The 24,810-nt window shown below is 40.4% G+C and overlaps 2 protein-coding genes and 1 pseudogene across 2 annotated transcripts in view; 1 reads left to right on the forward strand and 2 right to left on the reverse strand.

Annotated features, from left to right (window-relative positions):
• Positions 1-5,823, reverse strand: part of PATL2 (PAT1 homolog 2) — a 23,053-nt gene extending 17,230 nt beyond the window's left edge. The window contains exons 1-2 of the mRNA XM_057488772.1: positions 5,715-5,823; positions 48-2,454 (exon numbers count right to left, since the gene is read on the reverse strand). The gene's annotated coding sequence lies outside the window, so the exon portion shown is untranslated. The remainder of the gene's footprint in view (positions 1-47; positions 2,455-5,714) is intronic.
• LOC118922504 (transmembrane emp24 domain-containing protein 5-like) overlaps positions 1-5,963 on the reverse strand; it is an 8,453-nt pseudogene extending 2,490 nt beyond the window's left edge.
• B2M (beta-2-microglobulin) lies at positions 5,945-21,144 on the forward strand. The gene is made up of 4 exons (XM_036905389.2): positions 5,945-6,093; positions 19,113-19,388; positions 19,692-19,717; positions 20,703-21,144. The coding sequence occupies exons 1-3, from the start codon at positions 6,027-6,029 to the stop codon at positions 19,703-19,705; spliced, it is 357 nt and encodes a 118-aa protein (XP_036761284.1). The 5' UTR covers positions 5,945-6,026; the 3' UTR covers positions 19,706-19,717; positions 20,703-21,144.
• The last annotated feature ends 3,666 nt before the right edge of the window (positions 21,145-24,810 follow it).

The following is a 24,810-nucleotide window of genomic DNA, read 5'->3' on the forward strand; positions in this document are numbered from 1 at the left end:
ATTACCACAAACTTGGTGGATTAAAACAACACAATTTATCATCTTACAGTTCTGTTGGTCAGAAGTCCAACACAAGTCTCATGGGGTTAAAATTAAGGCAGGGCTGCTTTCCTTTCTGGAGGCTCTATCAGAGAATCTGTGTCCTTCCTTTTCCAGCTTTAAGAGGTCATATTGATTGCATATTCCTTGGCTTACAGCCCCTTCTTCCATCTTCAAAGCCAGCATGTTGCATCTCTGATCATTCTTCTGTAGGCACATCTCCCTCCTGCCACAGTCAGTGGAAGGACTCTGCTTTTAAGGATCCATGTGATTACATTGGGCTAACCCAAATAATCCCTGATAATCTCCCCATCTCAAGGTCCTTAATCTTAATGACACCTGCAAGGTCCCTTGTGCCATGTAAGGTAACCTATTCACAGGTTTCAGGGATTTGGATGTGAACATCTTTAGGGACTTGAGGCATTATTCTGCATACCACAGGTATGATATGGAGGAAAGTCTGAAATTGTTAATAAGAAGCCAGTCTGTATATAAGGGCATGGAAAATATCTATGTTAGTAAATGAAAATAAGCAAAAATATCTACACAATCACTTGTCTGGTGAAACCTCCCTTCCCCTCACTACACTCTGAGTATGCTCACTAAGCCATTTCCCACCTGTCACAACCACCTCACCCACTCACACCCTCAGGGCATTGGTCAGGCATGGGGGTGGGCATCAGATTTTGCTGTAATCAGTCAATAGATCAATAGATTTTTGGCTAATTTGACAAGTGATAAATTGTCCTTTAGCAAACTCATTTTAGGCAAGTTGATCTACAGGTAAAACAACAATAGAGACAACAGTGATAATAAATAATGAAATAAAGAAAAATGATGAGACTCACCAACCTTCTATTTTTTGGCCGCCTCCTTTGTCCTTGATTGCTCCTACTGTGTGTATTGCAGCTCTTGTGTATATACATCTCTCACATTTTTGTTTTAAATTTCTGATTCTTTACTAAGCAATTCTTCCAGGTTTCTTCACATTCCTCTTTCAGGAGAACAGTTCAAAAAGGTCTAAGACATCAGAGAGTAGAGAGCATAGTATCTAAGTCAGTTCCAGCGTGGCAGGGGGCAGACAGAAAGTCCCACACACACTAACTGGCCAGAGGTGAGTACAAGCTAAGGAAGCCAGAAAGGAGAAAGCTGGGGCTTAGAGGAATTTGCCAAAATGGAAAAGGGGCACTTGAGGGAGAGTCTTGATTATTAATAGTGCTGCATAGGATCAAAGACAGGATAGAAAATCCAAATTAGAATTCTGCAGTTTTAACTAGGAATTGAGATGCATGCTCTGGACCTATGAGGGGGAAACAACCATGAAAGGAGGCTGTGCCAGGAACTCAGTCACTGGGTGTAGTATTCTCCAGGCACAATGCCCAGTCTTTGGCTCCTGGCATTGCCCTGCTGTCCCCACATTGTTAGGGGGTTTTGGCATCAGCATTTACCTAAATGCACTCTCCATTCAAGCTGATGACTGATGATACCTCTGATTCTCTTATGCTATTAGTAGGTGCTGTGTTCTAAACACACTATAATAATAGTCTTTATAGTTATAATTAAAAAATCCTTCACCTTGCAAACTACATACAATATATATCCATGGAAGGATAGGCACCAAACCTTAACAATGGTTTCTGAGGGGAGGAGACACCTGAGGCGAACTTTAACTTTTACTAGTAGACCTTGAATTGTTGGGATTTTTTCCAAAGGGCATGCATTCAAGTATTGGGTTTGCAATTACAAATAAAAAATGAACCCCTTCCCATGAAGCCCTCCTTTAAATGCTGATTATTATTGGGAAGATGATTTGAGAGAAATTAGGGTTTATAGTTCTGTATTGCCTGATGTTGTTTATACCAAGTTTGTATGATTTCCTACCTAAAAAACAAATTGGAAATTGATAGAGCATGGTGGTTACACATATGCCTCTAAGCCAGAGATTCCCCACCAACTAAATAACTCTCTCAGCTTTAGTCTTCCCATGTACTCTCCCCCATATAACAATAGTAATGCTTACCTTATATGGATCTTGTGAGGTTTTTTTTTTTCCTTCTATGTTAGGTGTCTGACTTAGTAACTACCAATTTAAAAAAACCGGCTACTTTGTGTTCCATTTCCTTTGGGCCCATTATAAAACAGCTCTCAAATCTTAGAAGCTCGTCAGCATGAACACCCTAGGTGGGTGCTAATAAATTAATTACTGTACTGATCTGAACTCTAGGTTGGAATCTCCTGGTTGGCAGAGTCTGTTGTCTTCTTCCATTCTATTATTACAGTACTTACCTTTGCCACAAAGCATGCACTCAACAGACATTTCTTGAATTTAATGGAAGTTAACATGTAAGACCAGGGATTTCCAGCTGCAAAACAGTCCTAAACAGGATGTAGTTTTGAGCAGACAACAGTCTTAGTCTTCAATTTCCTTAAATCAAACCATTTAACAGTGGTTATCTGGGCTGTAGGATTACTGGTGATTTTATTTTCTTTATAGTTTTTAGTATGTTCTGATTTTCTATCATATGCATATATTACTTTTATAGAAAAGTAGAAAAAATGTCAATTAAAAAAAATTACACTGGTGCTAGTTCCTACATATTTACTTTCCCTCGTTTTCTCCTTTTTAATCCTTGCCCTAATCCAATGAACCCCTTCCCATGAAGTCCTCCTTAGAAAGTGATTTTGTAGCAGAAATGATGAGGCCTTTGGAATCAGATGGACCAGCGCAAATGTGGGCATTTTACTTCTCTGAGTCTGTCTCTATTGGTAAATGAAAGTAACACCTACCTTCTAGACTGTTGTTCAGTTCTGCTCAGCAGCTTCAGAAACTTTGTGTATATGAATCACCTGGGATGTTGTTAAAATGCTAACTCTGTTTTAGTAGGCCTAGAATGGTCCCAAAAGCCTTCATTTCTGAAAGCTCCTAGATGTTGCTGACACTGATGTGTGGACCACACTTTGAATTATAAGAGATTAATGACATAACACTTGAAAGAGCCCTGGCACAAGTGACCTACCTATGCTTACTCTCAAGTGGGCCTGGCTTTTCTGGTTGTTTGGATGAGCCCATCTCAGAATTAACTGCTGAGATCCACTCAGGAGCAACCCACCTCATTTGAGCTTTAACCTATTACTCCCCCCACCCCCATTTCAATATCCTTCTTTTTCTTTCTGTTCAAACACTTCATTCTTCTTTTGCCTAACAAAAATACAGGTATCTGTGTTTTTTAGGGCAATTGAGGTATAATTGACATACAATAAATTATACTTTAAGTGTACAATTTAGTAAGTTCTAATATATGTGCACACCTATGGAATCATCATCAAACTCAAGATAATGAACATATCCACTGCCCCCAAAGTTTCCTTATGCTCCTGATGCATAAACTCCCTGGAAACCACTCACTGACGTTCTGTTACATAGATTATAGTTTGCTTTTTCTAGAATTTTATTCCAGCAGAATCATACAGTATATCCACTATTTTTTTTTTTAGTCTGGCCTCTTTCACTCAGCTTAATTATTTCTTAGTGTTATTGTTTTGTATCTTAATAGTTCATTCCTTGCTTATTATTGATAGTATTTAATTATATGGATATATACCACAATTTGTTTATCTATTCACCTGTTGATAGATGTTTGTATTATTTCCATTTTTGGCTCTTATGAATAAAGCTGCTATGACCATTTCTGTGCAAGTCTTGTATAGAGATATATGCTTTCATTTTCTCTTGGATAAATACCTAGTAATGGAGTGGCTGGGTCATATGGCCAGTGTATGTTTAAAAAGTTTAAACTATTTTCCAAAGTAATTGTACCATTTTACATTCCCACCAGGAGAGTATGAGAGTTTCAGTTCTTCCACATTCTTGAAAATATTTACCATTTTCAATAAACATTCATTGTAAAAAATTTTAGGAGGGTGACATAGGCAAAAAAGATAATAAAATCCATCTGTAAATCCTACTACTGGGAGATAACACTATTAAATTGCGGTATTTGTGGAGTTCTAGAAGTTTGCCCTACTAGACAGTGTTCTCATCTTTTAAAAAAGTTTTATATCTCATTTTCACCCTCACTATTCAAAACATGTCATAAAAAATTCAAGAAAAATACAGGGGCTCCCCCCAAACAGAAAACTGGAAAACACTTTTATTTGTCTTCACTGTATTTTAAAATTACTCCTCAATTGGTTTTCTAAATGAACATGTCATAATCTGTCATTAATGAATTTTATGTATAGCATTTTGCTGTCATGTAGTAAACAAGGAATTTAGAGATAAAAAATAGCCCCACTTCTTCCTATATTCTCAGGGCATTAGAAAACAATTCAACACTAACGTTTCAGGCATTAAGAGCCTGAAATCAGTTAAGAAACAAACGGAGGGACAGGAGTGTCAACGTATAATTTTATACATAACAATTGTTCTTATATTTCAAGAGAGTTACAGATTGATCTGGTAGAAAAACTAAGTAAATGACGTCAATAATTACAGTACATTTGTTAAACCCAGAACATTCACTATGTGCTAGGAAATGGGAAGGCACTCTCTGTGCATTATCTCCTTTCATTAAATCTGTGGAGAGTATTCTGCTTTCTCTAGTTTAGACATGGTTTCCACAATAGAAATTATTAAAAGTTCTGAAATACATAAAAGAAATCTTAAAGGATATCTGTTGTGCTCCTTGGGGAAGCACAACCCAACTGGAAACCACGGTAATTTCCAAATTTCTGGCCCTCTAGGCCTGCATGGTTCACTTCCTCTCCTCACTGTTCCACGCAGAGAAAACCGCTAGGCTCAGCCACCATGTGATGGCAGAATCAATTTTTTATGGTATCTCTGGAGCGTAGGTTTTCTTAGTGAGGCCAACGCTGGCACACTCTTAGAGGAGTAGGTTTAATGTCTTTGGTTGGTCAGATGTGATACAAAGTCTCACTAAAATTGCTGAGACCTTTATCCTCTATGTCTAAAGCATGAATGCCAGTGGAATCAGGCCAGAGTTTGAATCCTAGTGTCAGCCTTTGTTTTCCCTTAAACTTAAAATTTAATGGGATAATTCCTACCAGCTGGGTCGTTTGTTCATTCATCCATCCATCCATGCATCTATTCATCCATCCATCCATCCAGTTTACTAAATACCTACTATGTGCCAAGTACCATTCTAGTGTGATAACTCACAGCAAACGATGTGCCTAAAGGGCTATGTAAATTATAAAGCTCTAGGCAAACAGTTACAGCTTTTACTTTCAGTAGTCGTTTTCCCCACAGATTAACAAAACAAAGAAAATTACCTAAATAACAGCAGGAAGATGGTACAAGGAAGGATTTCTTGGCACAGGGTTTTACAAAAAGTTTTATCCTTAAGGGATTCAGCAAGCAAGAAGGTCCTAGTTTACTTAGTACGGTTTTCTGAGCCGTCCTCTGGAGACCTCGAGGTTCCTGAGGTATTTTCTGGCCCTAATAATCTGGAAACGCTACAGTGTATTTCTTGGGCTGTAATTATTAATTGAAGTTCTTATTCTGCTGATACCGTTCACCCACTGTCCACACTTTTAATCTTTCCGGGCTTCAGTTTTCTCGAATGAAAACCATAGGTTCTAGGCTTCTAACTGGCTGGGGCATGGTAAGCGAGTAACTCTGGGGCTGGTTGGTTCGCAAAGCAAGGGCGCTGGACCAACGTGCAGCCAGCCTGAAGTTTGAGGATGGGAGTCCCCCAAGCTTCGGCGCGCATCCCAGGTCGGAGGGCGCCGATTTACAGACAGCTAAACCACCCGGTCCACCCCTTGTCTTCCTAAGCATCACGAGACTCCATAGGAAAATGAAACTGAAAATGGTGAAGTCCTTTCTAACCTGGTGGGGCATCACGCTCTAGGAGACGGGTGACGGCTCCTGAGCGCGGGATTCTGATTGGCTGTGCGCGCATGGACTATAAGAGGAGGCTCAGGGCGCGGTGCCCATTCCAGGGTCCGGCGCTGCTGTGGAGGCGATGGCTCGCTTCGCGGCCTTGGTCCTGCTCGGGCTGCTCTCTCTGTCCTGCCTGGAAGCCATAGAGCGTGAGTGTCGCCTCCTCCACTTGTCCTCCCTCTCCCAACCCCTACTCCTTTGGTCACTCTGGGCACAACCTCTGGAAACCAGCGTCCGCTCCCCAGGTTCTCCTTCCCAGCCCGGTCTAGGTCTCGGGGAGGGGAAGCAGTGGGGTGGCTGCGGAGTAAGGAAGGGGTGCGAGCCCAGGACGAAAGCCTCTTTTTTCCTTCTCCGGGAGCGGGGAACAGGGGAGCCCTCTGGCAAGCCCGGGCCGGGTTGGTCGGCACCAGGTTTTGGGGTGTTGGTAAGTTTCAGAGCGACGGGTAGGGAAGGGTTTCTCTTCTGCTGTTCCCCGGGACCTCTAGCTCCCCGGGCGGCGCTGCTGGGGAAGGGCGGGTAGGCGGCCCAAAGGCACGGAGTTGGGGTCTGTGAATGGGTGGAGACAGACATCTGCGCTTTGCGGGAGGCACCGCCAGGGTAAATCTATCCGCTGCAACTCTGCGCGGCTCGGATCCGCAGGGCTTCGGGCTTCGCCCGGACGCCTGTCCTCCCCATTTCTCCACTAATATGGGACCAAATCATGGCGAGGAATCAGCACGCGATTTTGGTAGAAGGCTTCGAGATGTTACAAAGCGCTTTCACATCATCTATCGACTTGTTCCCATTACATGTCACATTTAAAAATCCTAAGATCTACCTGTTATTGGTAGCTCACTGCCGAGGACGTTGTGTGCTTCCTGTCGATTTGAAGCGCGCCTGTGATGTAAATACTACGGTTATCGTCAGTATCTCACAGTTGAGAAAACTGAAACACCAAGAGTTTAAGAAACTAAATCACAATGGGGACAAGTGGCAGACAGTCGGGCCCGACCAGAACATTTTTGCAGGAGTGCGCGCCTTTGGGCTGAATCCGTGCGTTTTTCAGAACCGCCTTGTCACGTTCTGGTGTGAGATTATTGCCAGGCAGTTGGACGGCCATGGGCCCCTTGTTGCCTTCTCTTCACAGAGGGATTCCTTTTTGGCTTTTTGCCGGGTTCTTTCCAAGATGAACTGAGCTTCTAACTTTCAGTTTTGAAAAAGCAAAGGTTTACCAGTTAGGGAGGTTGTTAAGATCAGTGATAAGGATGATCAACATGGTTATCCAGGCTGTCCAGGACACCTTAGATCTTGGGCATGTTCTAAATACCCTTCAATATATCAGACCGTTTCATTTTTTTCCCCTCACAAAAGTCTCTGTGAAGTTGGGTTTTTTGATCATGAGAAAAAGGTATTTAGTTTATAATTTACTTACAAAATAAAGCATAATGTCTGTATCTTCACTATTATTGATATTTGCTGATGACTATGGAAGTCTTTTTAAAAATAACAAGTTGACATTAGAAAATTTTAATTTGAAAATTTCCAAAGTAACACATGCCATGCATAGACCACTTCTGGAACATACACAAGAAAAGGGTAATCTTGATTACCTGGGGGTTAGGAAGATTGTCTATTTTTTCTGCTCTATCTTTAGTGTGGGTTTTGTTTGTTTCATTGTGGGCATAAGTTAATTTTTCATTTAAGTCTCAGAAGCTCAAATAACTCTCTCAAAGTTATAAAGCTAGTAAGTGGCTAAGCCCAGATTCAAACCCAGTTTTCTCTGATGCTTGTCTTCCTCTTAGAAGAGATTATTGTGATCTTCCAAAGCCCCATCTAATTCTGTCAGAGAGAGAGTTCCAGGCCACATGAACCTATGTTCTGACTCCTGTGACATTTATGTTCTAATTAGTAGAAGATCAAATGCAAAGAGCTTTCTGATTTATCTTCACCTTTAACTTTATGAATAAAAATATCAGGGCTTCTTTGGAATCCACAGTTCAGCTCTTGGTGTAGGTGGTGAACTTTTCTTTGGTGGTAAGGTATCTCTAGACAGATATATCTGGTCAGAGTAGCCTGTCTCTCCTCCTCCTCCCCACCTACCTCCTAGACATGGAGGAGGAGTTGCCCTTTAGTAATCACATACCTGGAATGTATGTGTATTTAAAAGTGAGTTATATACATGTGTTAGTGTCTATATATTTAGTAGCAGTAATGCTTCATTTTGGATGAAAAATATGGAGAGTTTATAATATTTTCTTTCCATATTCCCAGGGATGGTCTAGTTATGCATCTCATTTTGGAAACCACTGTTCTGTAGCATTATGTAATGTGTTCCCAACCTGGCTAGTAATAGCAATGAGTTAAGGGTTCTGATTAAAAATGCAAATCCCACTTTCACATGCACTATTCATTCCACTTAGTCATAATAGTATGTTCTCTCCCATTTGCCACAGTCCTCACCCTTCCCAGTCCTCTTACCCAGTTCAACTCACTCATTTAAGGTATTTGCCAGTTTAAATAAACTGTAGGCATTTAAGTTTTTCTTCATTTTCTAGCTCATGAAATCAGATAGAGATATGGCATATAAACTCTGGGCAAGATGAGGAGGCTGTACTTTGTAGGAACATAATTTGGGTTGAGTTTCTTAGGAACCTGAGAAAGGCAGTAATAATATCTGTCACTTAGGGAGTGTGCCAGGCACTGTACCAGACACTTACTACATATTCAGAAGTCAGATGCATGTGGATCTCAGCAGGAGCAGTAACCAAAAAGGAAAGGAGTAAACATAAGAAAAAAACTAATAGGGCTGAAATGAGTACAATAACATGAGTTTTTTAATGTGGCTACTAGGGAGGGGATATGAAGTGAGAAATGAACTGTGAAAAGTAGGTTGGGGCCAAATCATGTAGACTCTTGAATGATGTGATAAGGAATTACAATGGGTGCAGAGAAGCCATCAAAAGTTCTTGAGAGGCTCCACAGAAAGATTCTTAAGATGCTCCACATCACTAATCGTCAGAGAAATGCAAATTAAAACCACAATGAGATATCACCTCACACCAGTTAGGATGGCCAACATCCAAAAGACAAACAACAACAAATGTTGGCAAGGATGTGGAGAAAGGGGAACCCTCCTACACTGCTGGTGGGAATGTAAGTTAGTTCAACCACTGTGGAAAGCAATATGGAGGTTCCTCAAAAAACTAAAAATAGAAATACCATTTGACCCAGGAATTCCACTCCTAGGAATTTACCCTAAGAATGCAGCACTCCAGTTTGAAAAAGGCAGATGCACCCCTGTGTTTATTGCAGCACTATTTACAATAGCCAAGAAATGGAAGCAACCTAAGTGTCCATCAGTAGATGAATGGATAAAGAAGATGTACATATACACAATGGAATATTATTTAGCCATAAGAAGAAAACAAATCCTACCATTTGCAACAACATGGATGGAGCTAGAGGGTATTATGCTCAGTGAAATAAGCCAGGTGGAGAAAGACAAGTAGCAAATGTGGAGTATAAGAAGAACAAAAAAAAAAACTGAAGGAACAAAACAGGAGCAGTAGCACAGAACCCAAGAATGGACTAACAGTTACCAAAGGGAAAGGGACTGGGGAGGATGGGTGGGAAGGGAGGGATAAGGGGAAAAAGGGGCATTATGATTAGCCCACATAATGTGTGTGTGGGGGCACAGGGAAGGCAGTACAACACAGAGAAGACAAGTAGTGGCATCTTACTATGCTGATGGATAGTGACAGTGACTGTAATGGGGTATGTGGTGGGGACTTGATAATGGGGGGAATCTAGTAACCACAATGTTGCTCATGTAACTGTATATTAATGATACCAAAATAAAAATAAAACAAAATAAAATTCAAGTGAATAGTAAAAAAAAAAAAAAAGATTCTTAAAGACTTGGTATACTCCAGTAACAGAAGATACTGCTAGAAATCTGCTGTGAAAAGCCAAAAAGGCATGTGTAGGGAAATTATGTTGGAAAGATACTAAGTCATGGCTTATCCCTCAAAGTAGAGGTAGTCTTTTGAAAAAGTGGAAGCTCATATGGCCAGAGTGGAAATGGATGATCAAATTTAAACACTTGGCACTTGATGTAGCTTTAGACCAAGGTACCCCAAGTAAAATACTCTGCAACTTTCTTTTTTTTTTTTTTTTTTTTTTAATAATTATTTTTTATTGAAGGGTAGTTGACACACAGTATTACATTACATGAGTTTCAAGTGTACAACACAGTGGTAGAACATTTATATACATAATTCTAGGTTCCAGCTATCACCCTACCAGGCTGTTACAATATCTTGACTATATCCCTTATGCTATACCTTACATCCCGGTTACTAATTTATTTTACCATTGGAAGTCTGTCCTTTTTATTTATTTATTTATTTATTTATTTATTTATTTATTTATTTATTTATTTATTTATTTATTTATTTTATTTTTTGTGAGGGCATCTCTCATATTTATTGATCAAATGGTTGTTAACGACAATAAGATTCTGTATAGGGGAGTCAATGCTCAATGCACAATCATTATTCCACCCCAAGCCTAATTTTTGTCAGTCTCCAATCTTCTGAGGCATAACAAACAAGTTTTTACATGTAGAACAAATTCTTACATAATGAATAAGTTACATAGTGAACAGTACAAGGGCAGTCATCACAGAAACTTTCGGTTTTGCTCATGCATTATGAACTATAAACAGTCAGTTCAAATATGAATACTCATTTGGTTTTTATACTTGATTTATATGTGGATACCACATTTCTCTCATTATTATTATTTTTAATAAAATGCTGAAGTGGTAGGTAGATACAAGATAAAGGTAGAAAACATAGTTTAGTGTTGTAAGAGAGCCAATGTAGATGATCAGGTGTGTGCCTGTAGACTATGTGTTAATCCAAGCTAGACCAGGGCAATAAAACATCCACGTATGCAGAAGATTTCTCTCAGAACGGGGGGGTGAGGTTCTAAGCCTCACCTCTGTTGATCCCCAATTTCTCACCTGATGGCCCCCCTGCGACTGTGCCTGTCTTAGGTTGTTCCTCCCTTGAGGAATCTTACCCGTCTCTGGCTAACCAGTCATCTTCCGGGGCCATACAGGGAAATGTGAAGTTGGTAAGTGAGAGAGAAGCCTTATTGTTTGAAAAAGTTAGCTTTTTACTTCTTTGCATATTTATGCCCTGTGGCTTCTATGCCCAGCATTTGTCTTGAGGTATCTTTACCACTTGGAAGAATTATGATACTCGGTAAATTTGATATGAGGCACGAATTCTATTTAAGGGTTGTAATTAGGAAGGAAAAAGAAAAGCTATAGAAGTAGCAGGCGGAAGAAAACATGGGAAGATTGATTATTTCTTTGATATATCTTCTTGTAGAGTAACTTCAGCATGTATAGGTTTTAAGCTACTACTTAAATTGCACACACACATTAACATAATAGGAGTATAGTTACATAACCAAAGCATATCTGTAATTACCAGCCATCTGCAGTGAAACCAAGAAAACCAGTTAGGCACCTTAGGCATTTGTGAAAACTTATCTATGATATGGTGGATATTGTCCAAATGAACTTGAACAGTCTGAGAGAAATCAGACAAATTAAAACAACCCATTCCTGGGGACTGTTCACATGCCATATGTTCTTTTAACAATAAATAGTTTGTAGTTGTAAGACTTTGGAGCGCTACAATTTGCACTTCTCCAAATTCTTAGTTGAGTTCCAACAGTATAGATCCAGTCCAATTTTGTTGTTTTACTGTATGCACAGGCCAGCTTAGATATCTCCTTCCTCATTCCCATGGCAGGTCCAGGAACTGGTGGGATGAGTGCATCTACAGCTGTAGCAGTGCGTGGATCTTTGTTGGGGTTTTTTGATGATCATCTTCTGGCATGAGTCTTCCAGAGGGTGCAGATGTTGGAAGTTCTTTTTCATATCGTATCTTAGTTCATTTTCGGGGTAGCCCAATTAGGCTTTGATCCTCTGTATAAACACAAACAGACCCTTTGCCTACACTTTTATATGCCCTTTATACCCTTGTGTAGAACTCGTTGGAGGTTACCACACAGGAACTGCCCTTTTTTTTTTTTGCTATCACTAATCTACACTTACATGACGAATATTATGTTTACTAGGCTCTCCCCTATACCAGGTCTCCCCTATAAACCCCTTTACAGTCACTGTCCATCAGCATAGCAAAATGTTGTAGAATCACTACTTGCCTTCTCTGTGTTGTACAGCCCTCCCTTTTCTCCTACCCCCCCATGCATGTTAATCTTAATACCCCCCTACTTCTCCCCCCCTTATCCCTCCCTACCCACCCATCCTCCCCAGTCCCTTTCCCTTTGGTACCTGTTAGTCCATTCTTGAGTTCTGTGATTCTGCTGCTGTTTTGTTCCTTCAGTTTTTCCTTTGTTCTTATATTCCACAGATAAGTGAAATCATTTGGTATTTCTCTTTCTCCGCTTGGCTTGTTTCACTGAGCATAATACCCTCCAGCTCCATCCATGTTGCTGCAAATGATTGGATTTGCCCTTTTCTTATAGCTGAGTAGTATTCCATTGTGTATATGTACCACATCTTCTTTATCCATTCATCTATTGATGGACATTTAGGTTGCTTCCAATTCTTGGCTATTGTAAATAGTGCTGCAATAAACATAGGGGTGCATCTGTCTTTCTCAAACTTGATTGCTGCGTTCTTAGGGTAAATTCCTAGGAGTGGAATTCCTGGGTCAAATGGTAAGTCTGTTTTGAGCATTTTGATGTACCTCCATACTGCTTTCCACAATGGTTGAACTAACTTACATTCCCACCAGCAGTGTAGGAGGGTTCCCCTTTCTCCACAGCCTCGCCAACATTTGTTGTTGTTTGTCTTTTGGATGGCAGCCATCCTTACTGGTGTGAGGTGATACCTCATTGTAGTTTTAATTTGCATTTCTCTGATAATTAGCGATGTGGAGCATCTTTTCATGTGTCTGTTGGCCATCTGTATTTCTTTTTTGGAGAACTGTCTGTTCAGTTCCTCTGCCCATTTTTTAATTGGGTTATTTGTTTTTTGTTTGTTGAGGCGTGAGAGCTCCTTATATATTCTGGACGTCAAGCCTTTATCGGATGTGTCATTTTCAAATATATTCTCCCATACTGTAGGGATCCTTCTTGTTCTATTGATGGTGTCTTTTGCTGTACAGAAGCTTTTCAGCTTAATATAGTCCCACTTGTTCATTTTTGCTGTTGTTTTCCTTGCCCGGGGAGATATGTTCAAGAAGAGGTCACTCATGTTTATGTCTAAGAGGTTTTCGCCTATGTTTTCTTCCAAGAGTTTAATGGTTTCATGGCTTACATTCAGGTCTTTGATCCATTTTGAGTTTACTTTTGTATATGGGGTTAGACAATGGTCCAGTTTCATTCTCCTACATGTAGCTGTCCAGTTTTGCCAGCACCACCTGTTGAAGAGACTGTCATTTCGCCATTGTATGTCCATGGCTCCTTTATCAAATATTAATTGACCATATATGTCTGGGTTAATGTCTGGATTCTCTAGTCTGTTCCATTGGTCTGTGGCTCTGCTCTTGTGCCACTACCAAATTGTCTTGATTACTATGGCTTTATAGTAGAGCTTGAAGTTGGGGAGTGAGATCCCCCCTACTTTATTCTTCTTTCTCAGGATTGCTTTGGCTATTCGGGGTCTTTGGTGTTTCCATATGAATTTTTGAATTATTTGTTCCAGTTCATTGAAGAATGTTGCTGGTAATTTCATAGGGATTGCATCAAATCTGTATATTGCTTTGGGCAGGATGGCCATTTTAACGATATTAATTCTTCCTAGCCACGAGCATGGGATGAGTTTCCATCTGTTAGTGTCCCCTTTAATTTCTCTTAAGAGTGACTTGTAGTTTTCAGAGTATAAGTCTTTCACTTCTTTGGTTAGGTTTATTCCTAGGTATTTTATTTTTTTTGATGCAATTGTGAATGGAGTTGTTTTCCTGATTTCTCTCTCTGTTGGTTCATTGTTAGTATATAGGAAAGCCACAGATTTCTGTGTGCTGATTTTGTATCCTGCAACTTTGCTGTATTCCGATATCAGTTCTAGTAGTTTTGGGGTGGAGTCTTTAGGGTTTTTTATGTACAGTATCATGTCATCTGCAAATAGTGACAGTTTAACTTCTTCTTTACCAATCTGGATTCCTTGTATTTCTTTATTTTGTCCGATTGCCGTGGCTAGGACCTCCAGTACTATGTTAAATAACAGTGGAGAGAGTGGGCATCCCTGTCTAGTTCCCGATCTCAGAGGAAATGCTTTCAGCTTCTCGCTGTTCAATATAATGTTGGCTGTGGGTTTATCATAGATGGCCTTTATTATGTTGAGGTACTTGCCCTCTATTCCCATTTTGCTGAGAGTTTTTAACATGAATGGATGTTGAACTTTGTCAAATGCTTTTTCAGCATCTATGGAGATGATCATGTGGTTTTTGTCTTTCTTTTTGTTGATGTGGTGGATGATGTTGATGGACTTTCGAATGTTGTACCATCCTTGCATCCCTGGAATGAATCCCACTTGGTCATGGTGTATGATCCTTTTGATGTATTTTTGAATTCGGTTTGCTAATATTTTGTTGAGTATTTTTGCATCTACGTTCATCAGGGATATTGGTCTGTAGTTTTCTTTTTTGGTGGGGTCTTTGCCTGGTTTTGGTATTAGGGTGATGTTAGCTTCATAGAATGAGTTTGGGAGTATCCCCTCCTCCTCTATTTTTTGGAAAACTTTAAGGAGAATGGGTATTATGTCTTCCCTGTATGTCTGATAAAATTCCGAGGTAAATCCATCTGGCCCGGGGGTTTTGTTCTTTGGTAGTTTTTTGATTACCTCTTCAATTTCGTTGCTGGTAATTGGTCTGTTTAGATTTTCTGTTTCTTCCTGGGTCAATCTTGGAAGGTTGTATTTTTCTAGGAAGTTGTCCATTTCTCCTAGGTTTCCCAGCTTGTTAGCATATAGGTTTTCATAGTATTCTCCAATAATTCTTTGCATTTCCGTGGGGTCCGTCGTGATTTTTCCTTTCTCGTTTCTGATACTGTTGATTTGTGTTGACTCTCTTTTCTTCTTAATAAGTCTGGCTAGAGGCTTATCTATTTTGTTTATTTTCTCGAAGAACCAGCTCTTGGTTTCATTGATTTTTGCTATTGTTTTATTCTTCTCAATTTTATTTATTTCTTCTCTGATCTTTATTATGTCCCTCCTTCTACTGACCTTAGGCCTCATCTGTTCTTCTTTTTCCAATTTCGATAATTGTGACATTAGACCATTCATTTGGGATTGCTCTTCCTTTTTTAAATATGCTTGGATTGCTATATACTTTCCTCTTAAGACTGCTTTTGCTGTGTCCCACAGAAGTTGGGGCTTAGTGTTGTTGTTGTCATTTGTTTCCATATATTGCTGGATCTCCATTTTGATTTGGTCATTGATCCATTGATTATTTAGGAGCGTGTTGTTAAGCCTCCATGTGTTCGTGAGCCTCTTTGCTTTCTTTGTACAGTTTATTTCTAGTTTTATGCCTTTGTGGTCTGAAAAGTTGGTTGGTAGGATTTCAATCTTTTGGAATTTTCTGAGGCTCTTTTTGTGGCCTAGTATGTGGTCTATTCTGGAGAATGTTCCATGTGCACTTGAGAAGAATGTATATCCCGCTGCTTTTGGATGTAGAGTTCTATAGATGTCTATTAGGTCCATCTGCTCTACTGTGTTGTTCAGTGCTTCCGTGTCCTTACTTATTTTCTGCCCAGTGGATCTATCCTTTGGGGTGAGTGGTGTGTTGAAGTCTCCTAGAATGAATGCATTGCAGTCTATATCCCCCTTTAGTTCTGTTAGTATTTGTTTCACATATGCTGGTGCTCCTGTGTTGGGTGCATATATATTTAGAATGGTTATATCCTCTTGTTTGACTGAGCCCTTTATCATTATGTAGTGTCCTTCTTTATCTCTTGTTACCTTCTTTGTTTTGAAGTCTATTTTGTCTGATATTAGTACTGCAACCCCTGCTTTCTTCTCACTGTTGTTTGCTTGAAATATGTTTTTCCATCCCTTGACTTTTAGTCTGTACATGTCTTTGGGTTTGAGGTGAGTTTCTTGTAAGCAGCATATAGATGGGTCTTGCTTTTTTATCCATTCCGTTACTCTGTGTCTTTTGATTGGTGCATTTAACCCATTAACATTTAGGGTGACTATTGAAAGATATGTACTTATTGCCATTGCAGGCTTTAAATTCGTGGTTACCAAAGGTTCAAGGTTAGCCTCTTTAGTATCTTACTGCCTAACTTAGCTCACTTATTGAGCTTTTATATACACTGTCTGGAGATTCTTTTCTTCTCTCCCTTCTTGTTCCTCCTCCTCGATTCTTCATATGTTGGGTGTTTTGTGCTGTGCTCTTTCAAGGAGTGCTCCCATCTAGAGCAGTCCCTGTAAGATGTTCTGTAGAGGTGGTTTGTGGAAAGCAAATTCCCTCAGCTTTTGTTTGTCTGGGAATTGTTTAATCCCACCATCATATTTGAATGATAGTCGTGCTGGATACAGTATCCTTGGTTCAAGGCCCTTCTGTTTCATTGTATTAAATATATCATGCCATTCTCTTCTGGCCTGTAGGGTTTCTGTTGAGAAATCTGACGTTAGCCTGATGGGTTTCCCTTTATAGGTGACCTTTTTCTCTCTAGCTGCCTTTAACACTCTTTCCTTGTCCTTGATCTTTGCCATTTTAATTATTATGTGTCTTGGTGTTGCCCTTCTTGGATCTTTTCTGTTGGGGGTTCTGTGTATTTCCGTGGTCTGTTTGATTACTTCCTCCCCCAGTGTGGGGAAGTTTTCAGCAATTATTTCTTCTAAGATACTTTCCATCTCTTTGCCTCTCTCTTCTTCTTCTGGGACCCCTATAATACGGATATTGCTCCTTTTAGATTGGTCACACAGTTCTCTTAATATTGTTTCATTCCTGGAGATCCTTTTGTCTCTCTCTATGTCAGCTTCTATGCGTTCCTGTTCTCTGATTTCAATTCCATCAATGGCCTCTTGCATTCTATCCATTCTGCTTATAAACCCTTCCAGAGTTTGTTTCATTTCTGCGATCTCCTTTCTGGCATCTGTGATCTCCTTCCGGACTTCATCCCATTTCTCTTGCGTATTTCTCTGCATCTCTGTCAGCATGTTTATGATTCTTATTTTGAATTCTTTTTCAGGAAGACTGGTTAGGTCTGCCTCCTTCTCTGGTGTTGTCTCTGTGATCTTTGTCTGCCTGTAGCTTTGCCTTTTCATGGTGATAGGAATAGTCTGCAGAACTGGGACGAGTGACGGCTGGAAGGACTTCCTTTCTTGTTGGTTTGTGGCCCTCCTCTCCTGGGAGAACAGCGGCCTCTAGTGGCTTGTGCTGCGCAGCTGCGCGCAGACAGGGTTTCTGCTTCCTGCCCGGCTGCTATGGAGTTAATCTCCGCTGTTGCTGTGGGCGTGGCCTGGCTCGGGCAGCTACTCCAAAATGGTGGAGTCGCGTAGGAGCCGGAGCTGCTGGGAGGCTATTTATCTCCGTAAGGGGCCTCCCTGCTCCCTGCAGCCCAGGGGTTAGGGTGCCCAGAGATCCCGGATTCCCTACCTCTGGATTAAGTGACCCGCCCTGCCCCTTTAAGACTTCCAAAAAGCACCCGCCAAAACAAAACAACGACCACAAAAAAAAACAGGAAAAAAAAATTTTTTTAATTAAAAAAAAAAGGTGGTCGTTCGTTTTTCTTTATTCTCCGGTGCCAGCCTCAGGCCTCTGCTCACCGGTCTTTCTGCCCTGTTTCCCTAGTATTGGGGTCCCTGTCCCTTTAAGAGTTCCAAAAAGCGCTCGCCAAAACAAAGCAGCAAAAAAGCAAAAAAAAAAAAAAAAAAAAATGGTCGCGCGCTTTTCTTATGTCCTCTGTCGCCCAGCCTCCAGTGCCTGCTCACTGTTCTTGCTGCCCTGTTTTCCCAGTATCGAGGGCCCTGCACTCTGGCCCGGATGGCTGTGGCTGGGTGTTGGGCAGCCCTGGGCTCCGTCTCCCTCCCGCTCTGCCTGCTCTTCTCCCGCCGGGAGCTGGGGGGAGGGGCGCTCGGCTCCCGCGGGGCCGGGGCTTGTATCTTACCCCCTTCGCGAGGCGCTGGGTTCTCTCAGGTGTGGATGTGGTCTGGATATTGTCCTGTGTCCTCTGGTCTTTATATTAGGAAGGGTTGTCTTTGTTATATTTTCATAGATATATGTTGTTTTGGGAGGAGATTTCCGCTGCTCTACTCACGCCGCCATCTTCCGCCCCTCTCCTGCAACTTTCTTTTTTAAAAAACAATATGATTGACTACATTCCCTATGCTATACTTTTTATCCCTATGACTTATTTATTTTATAGCTGGAATTTTGTACCTGTTAATCCCCCTCACCTATTTCACCAACCCCATCCCCTCTTCTCTGGCAACCACCAGTTCTCTGTATTTATGAGTCTGTTTCTGGTTTTTTTTGTTGTTGTTTATTCATTTGTTTTTTAGATTCCACTTATAAGTGAAATCACGTGGTATTTGTCTTTCTCTGACTGACTGATTTCACTTAGCATAGTACCATTTAAGTCCATCCATGTCATAACAAATGGCAAGATTTTGTTTTTTTTATGGCTGAGTAATACTCTCATATGTACCACATCTTCTTTACTCATCTTTTGATGGACACTTATTGCTGTTTCTGTGTCTTAGCTATTGTAAATAATGCTGCAGTGAACATAGTGGTACATATATCTTTTCAAATTAGTGTTTTTGTTTTTTTCTGGTGAATAACCATAAGTGGAATTACTGGATATATGGTATTTCTATTTTTAGTTTTCTGAGAAACCTCCATACTGTTTTTCACAGTGGCTGCATCAGTTTACATTCCCACCAACAGAGCATGAGGGTTCCCTTTTCTCCACGTCCTCACCAACACTTGTTATTTCTTATCTTTTTGATGATAGCTGTTCTGATTGGGGTGAGGTGATACCTCACTGTGGTTGTGATTGGCATCTTCTTGACAATTAGTGATACTGAGCATCTTTTCATGTGTCTGTTTTCCATCTGCATGTCCTCTTTGGCAAAATGTCTATTCAGGTCCTCAACACTTGCAATTTTCATTTATCTTTCCCTGGTGTTACTCAGGTGCTCCAAAAGTTCAGGTTTACTCACGGCACCCAGCTGAGAATGGAAAGCCAAATTTCCTGAACTGCTATGTGTCCGGCTTCCATCCACCGGAAATTCAAATTGATTTGTTGAAGAATGGGAAGGAAATGAAAGTGGAACGCTCAGACTTGTCTTTCAGCAAGGATTGGTCCTTCTATCTTCTGGTCCACACTGAATTTACTCCCAAGGAAGGAGATAAGTATAGCTGCCGTGTGAATCACCGTACTCTCTCTGAACCCAAGATAGTTCAGTGGGGTAAGTTTTCAAGTTCTTTCCTTAGCTGCTGACAGCTGTATCCGAGCATCCTGGACTCCTCTAGTACTCTTCGACTGGGTTGGGATCTGAGGCTGGTAGGAAAGGTTGGGTGTCACTGGGTAGTTCTAAACAAGGTATTCACAGTTGGGACAGCAGGGCATTCTGCCAGCCTTATGTATAACAGTTTTAAACATGTGCTAATATATAGTATTTAAAAATACATAATACACAACACATAATACATAGTATTTTAAAAGTAAAACTTACTGTTTTTCTTTCTCATTCCTATTTTCCTTTTCATAGATCAAGACAACTAATTAGCAGTGGAGGTGAGTTTCTAACCTTAAGAAAATGCTTTTTTGTTTCACTCTTCCGGGCACTAGTTACAGACAACTCTGTGACAATAACCCTCGTTATGTGGAAGACATTACTCAGGGTAGCATTTCAGCAGGCAAACATTCCCTTCTCCTGAGGAGTGGCATGAGGCATAGGCATGGCCCCAGGTGTGTCTCTGCCAGCATCACTGACCCTCTGAAGGAGTCAGGAGCTGCCAACATGGTGTGACAGGACAGAGGTTGCTGGTTACCTGCACTCCCTGCAAGGGTTTGATACGTCTGCTATTTCTACATTGGGCATCCCTGGGAACTTCAAAAATGAACCATTCTCTTCCTTTGCATAGCAGTTGTTTTATTACTCAGAAGAAGAGAGGAGTAGCATGGTTCTGTAGACTTCTCATTCCTTGAATCTCTTGTTCAGCTTTTGTGTGGGGGCACTGTTTGCCTTCTAGAGGCTCCCAGTCCAATAGAGAGAAATGGAAAGAGGTTGTTAAAATGCAATATAAAAATACTGTAATAAATGCATCTACAAGGGGCTCTAGCCGCATGAAAGAGGGAGGAATTGGACTTCTCATCTTTGGCTAGAGTCTAGAGGTAGAAAATCCAGCTGTTCAATAAAATTCTACTCTACAGGATACTTTTGTACTGAAAAACCTATTGAAATCTTCTATTATATTCTAGGACAGGGAGATGAATTTGAGAGAGATCAGGGAGGTTGGGTGACCTGCCCCAAGTCATAGTTAATAAATGGTAGAACCAGGATCAGAACTCTAATACTTGCATTCTTCCCTCAAAGGTTGACAGAGAACCAATGGGATAAACTAATGGGGTATGCTTTTTGTAATGGGTTTGGAAAACTGTCTGCAGCTACTACTTTTACAAATGGTGATCCACGCAGCAGAAGTTAGAAAAGTTTGATGATGTGATCTGTAATCCAATTAAAATAAATGTATTTGGTAACAAGGCTTTTTTTTTTCAGGTTTGAAGATTCCTCATGTGGACTGGACTAATTCCAAATTATGCTTTTTTATTTTTAATAGTTACCTGCATTTTATGCACACAAATATGTGTTATGATTTTAACATATATACTGTCTTTGTAATTCTCCTTTGGGCACTAGGTCTTCATATTTGACCTACCTGGGCAGGCAATCTAAACTCTTCAGTCTCTTCTGCGTACAAAACTAGATAATAATATAGTTATGCATGTTTTGAGTTAACTTCCGATTTGCATACTTTGCTTATAATTTTGGGGAAAGGTTTTGAAAGATAATTATCAGAATTATTGGAAAGTTGTTAGAGTGGAAGAAACATTTTGTCATACAAAATTCACATTTACCTCTTAGATCTGTTAAAGAGAGACATGGTGTTCTCTCTTGATTTTACATTTGTTTGAATAATTAAATAAATGTTGAAAATTGATGTGTTCAGTTTCTTAAATATCACTCCCCCTGTTACCCCTTAGTTTTCAAATAGGAAAATGGTCTACAAGTGTCACTTGGAGAAGATTGTAAACCCCTGGTTATAGTGTTTGGCTCACAGTGAAAGGGGATTCCGTGATTTGCATTTTACAAATGAAGAACAGGATCCCAGAGAAGTTAAATGATTTAGTCAGGGTGACACAGCTGACTGCTGGGAGACCAGGCTTTTGTCTTATAGCTAATGTTCTTTCTGTTCCCTTGGCCAAGACATGAAGAATGTATAGACTCTAAGAGGGAGCAAAAGTATCTGAAGGATTTCATATTCTAGCAAGCAACAGATATATTTTGAATTAAAAATACTAGATTTTTAAATTTCAAGGTGGAGTTTATACATGATCACCAGTTTTGTGCATTTGTTGATTTGACCAAGATTTTGAGTTAGCTAGGGATAGGTACTGACAAGATGAATAAAACACAACATTGCTCTCAAATTGCCCAGTTTAGTGGTGGGACAGATATGCACTCCAACAATTAAAATACATTTTCATAAAGAGTATAAAATAGGTATGCCCAAAGATCTAAGTGATAGGAAAATGTGTTCAGAAAATACCAAAAGTTTTACATAGTTGTTAGGGAAACCGTTTGCTTGAGCTGAGACTTGGTGGGTAGTGGTTCTTCTGATTGTTGAGTGGGGTCTGGTGTTACCAGGTAGGGGTGTCAATTATGAAAAGTATATGAGGTATGACAGGTGTGGGTAATTCCAAACAGAGCAAGGGTACCTAGGAGAAGATGTGTAGGAGCTCAGCTGAGCAGGTTAAGGGGTGACTTAGACCAGTAACTCTTCACTCTGGATGCACATTAGAATCACCTGTAGAACTTACTAAACAATACCAGCTATAAAAATTAAAGTCTACTAAAAAAACAAAACAGCTTCCCAGGCTCCAATCCAGACCAACTAAATGGCAATTTCTAGGTATTAAGGCCAGATATCTATTATTATTGCTGCTTTTTTAAGACCTTATGTTTTTAGAGCAGTTTTAAGTTCACAGTAAAACTGAGAGGAAGGTCCAGAAGATCTCCCATACACCCCTGTCCCCACCCCTGCCACATGAATATCCTCACCTGTTATCAACATCTCCCACCAGAATGGTACATTTGTTACAACTGACGAACTTACGTTGACACATAATCACCAAAGTCCATAGTTTACATGACTGTTCACTCTTGGTGTTGTATGTTCTATGGGTTTGAACAAATGTATAATGACATGTATCCATCATTACAATATCAGAATATTTCACTGTCCTAAAAATACTCTGTGCTCTGCCTATTCATTCCTCTCCCCACCCCTTGTTCCTGTAACCCTTGGCAACCACTGATCTTTTTACTCTCTTCATTGTTCATTTTGCCTTATCCAGAATGTCATATAGTTGGAATCATACAGTATGCAACCTTTTCAGATTGGCTTCTTTCACTTAATAGTATGCATTTAAGCTTCCTCCATGTCTCTTCATGACTTGATAGTGTTGAAAAGCATCTATTCTCTAGATGAACCACTTTATTTATCCATGTGGGGAAGTTGGGGCTCCTATAGCCAAGATCCTCACTGAACTTAAACCACCTGATGATGTAACTGGTCTGTTGTTGGGCTGCCTCTTCCACACCTTTAGGCAATAAGTTATTATTACACTATATAGAGAGCTCGGCCCAGTGCTCTGGGTGGAGGCAGAGACCTTCGTGCTTGACCTGCCACTGGGAGAACAAACCGGGTAATAAACCTTTTCACTCCAAAGAATGTTTTGCTGTCATTTTCTTTGGTCACATTGAATCCATAGCAAACCTGCCCGGGGCTAAAACCATTAGCAAGACAATCCATCACCTACTGAAGGACATCTTACTGAGGTTCCAAATTTTGGCAATTATGAATAAAGCTGCTATGAACATTGTGTTCAGGTTTTTATGTGGACATAAATTTCACAGTGTTGTTTTAAAAAGTCACTTGATAGTTTAATGTGCAACCAAGGTTGAGACCCAATTGGTTAAATCATAAAGGACTTTTTGTTCCATGTCATTCAACAGATCTAATTTGTGAAAAGTTACTTCGCTGGCTGATGGTCCAATGCAGAGTTACTCAAGTCATAGGAGAGGGGTAAATAAAGTAGCAGCAGCTGACTAGCCTGTTGGAAAATCAATTTGCTATAAGCTATTTTCCTTAGTATCAGTTGGTGGTTTTCTGAAACCCTATATGTATCTAAGGGGGAGGGATTTTGGGGGTAGGAGAAGTAGAAGGGGAAACAGGGTAGACTCAGACCCTAAGCAGTGGTACTGCCCTCCTGCTGTTCACCGTGGCCAACAGGGAGGCCTGTGTCCTGCCCTTCAAAACACTGGGAATGTGGTACCTGGGTCAACCACCACCTGCCATGGAAGGAGGGTGGAACCCACAAGACTCCCCCACTCTCCCAAGCAGAGGGCTGGTCTCAGCCCAGACTATGTTGGTGAAAGGGCCCAAGGTAGCTGTCAGCTTGAGATAAATTGACCATTTAATTTAATTGCCTAATTGATATACAATAATTTTCTTTAAGAAAATTGATTTTAGAATTGTTCTAAAATTGTCCTCCTCATCATCAGATAATGCAAACACAGAAAAAATATGGTAAATTCCAATCTTTTATGACAAAGATCACCACCTTTTGGATCCAACTGGATTCTCTCAGTGTGTACCCACTACTCTTCATTTTATGTTATGGTTATATATTAAATAGCTTTCCTTGCATTTCCTTATAATTCCCCTTTTAGAATAATTTGCAAAGGTCCAAGGGACCAGAGAAAGACAGCTTATGATTTGATGAAGTTCCTAGAACTTCAGGGACAGCCCAAGAGAATTCCATACCTTAACTGCCCAACAAAGCAAGTGACAGTAAGAAAAAGCTGAGGTGGGAGCCAAAGCTTAAGGCAATTCACTAAGGTATAGGACTAAAAACATATCTGGAAGAGAGTCAAAAGAAATACACAGTGCGAGTTAGAATTCAGCAATTCTAACCTAGAACTGCTCTGCTGACCCAAAGGAAACATAGGAGACGGTGAACATGCACATGAAAAGATGCTCCACATCACTAATTATCAGGGAAATGCAAATTAAAACCCCGATGAGATATCACCCCACACCAGTTAGGATGGCCAGTATTGAAAAGACTAAGAACAACAAATGCTGGTGAGGACGCGGAGAAAGGAGAACTCTCTTACACTGCTGGTGGGAATGTAAGCTAGTCCAACCATTGTAGAAAGCGATATGGAGGTGTATTGATAATCAGTTTATTAATTACTGTGCACAGGCTTAAATGCTAATTTGGGCTTGATACGCAAGACACACCACCACAAGCTACAGCTATTTAGTATACTTTTACTTTATTAAAAGAGGAGGAGGAGATAAGGGAAAAAGAGGGAGACACAGAGAAGTTTCAGGAAAATTAGTCTATTATACCACTAGGACCTCATCAGCAGCACCGGAAAACAAATCATTGCGGGCAAGTCTCACGGGAGGAAAACAAGAGGAAGAGCAAGTAGCAAGCAAGAATCAGTTCATCATACAGGAAGGAAGGAAGGAAGGAAGGGGGCAAGGGGGGAAGGAAAGAAGGAGGGAGGGAAGGAAGGGAGGAAGAAAGAAAGA

Source organism: Manis pentadactyla, chromosome 11 (genome assembly GCF_030020395.1).
Source record: "Manis pentadactyla isolate mManPen7 chromosome 11, mManPen7.hap1, whole genome shotgun sequence".
In the NCBI taxonomy this organism is placed as follows: Eukaryota; Metazoa; Chordata; class Mammalia; order Pholidota; family Manidae; genus Manis; species Manis pentadactyla.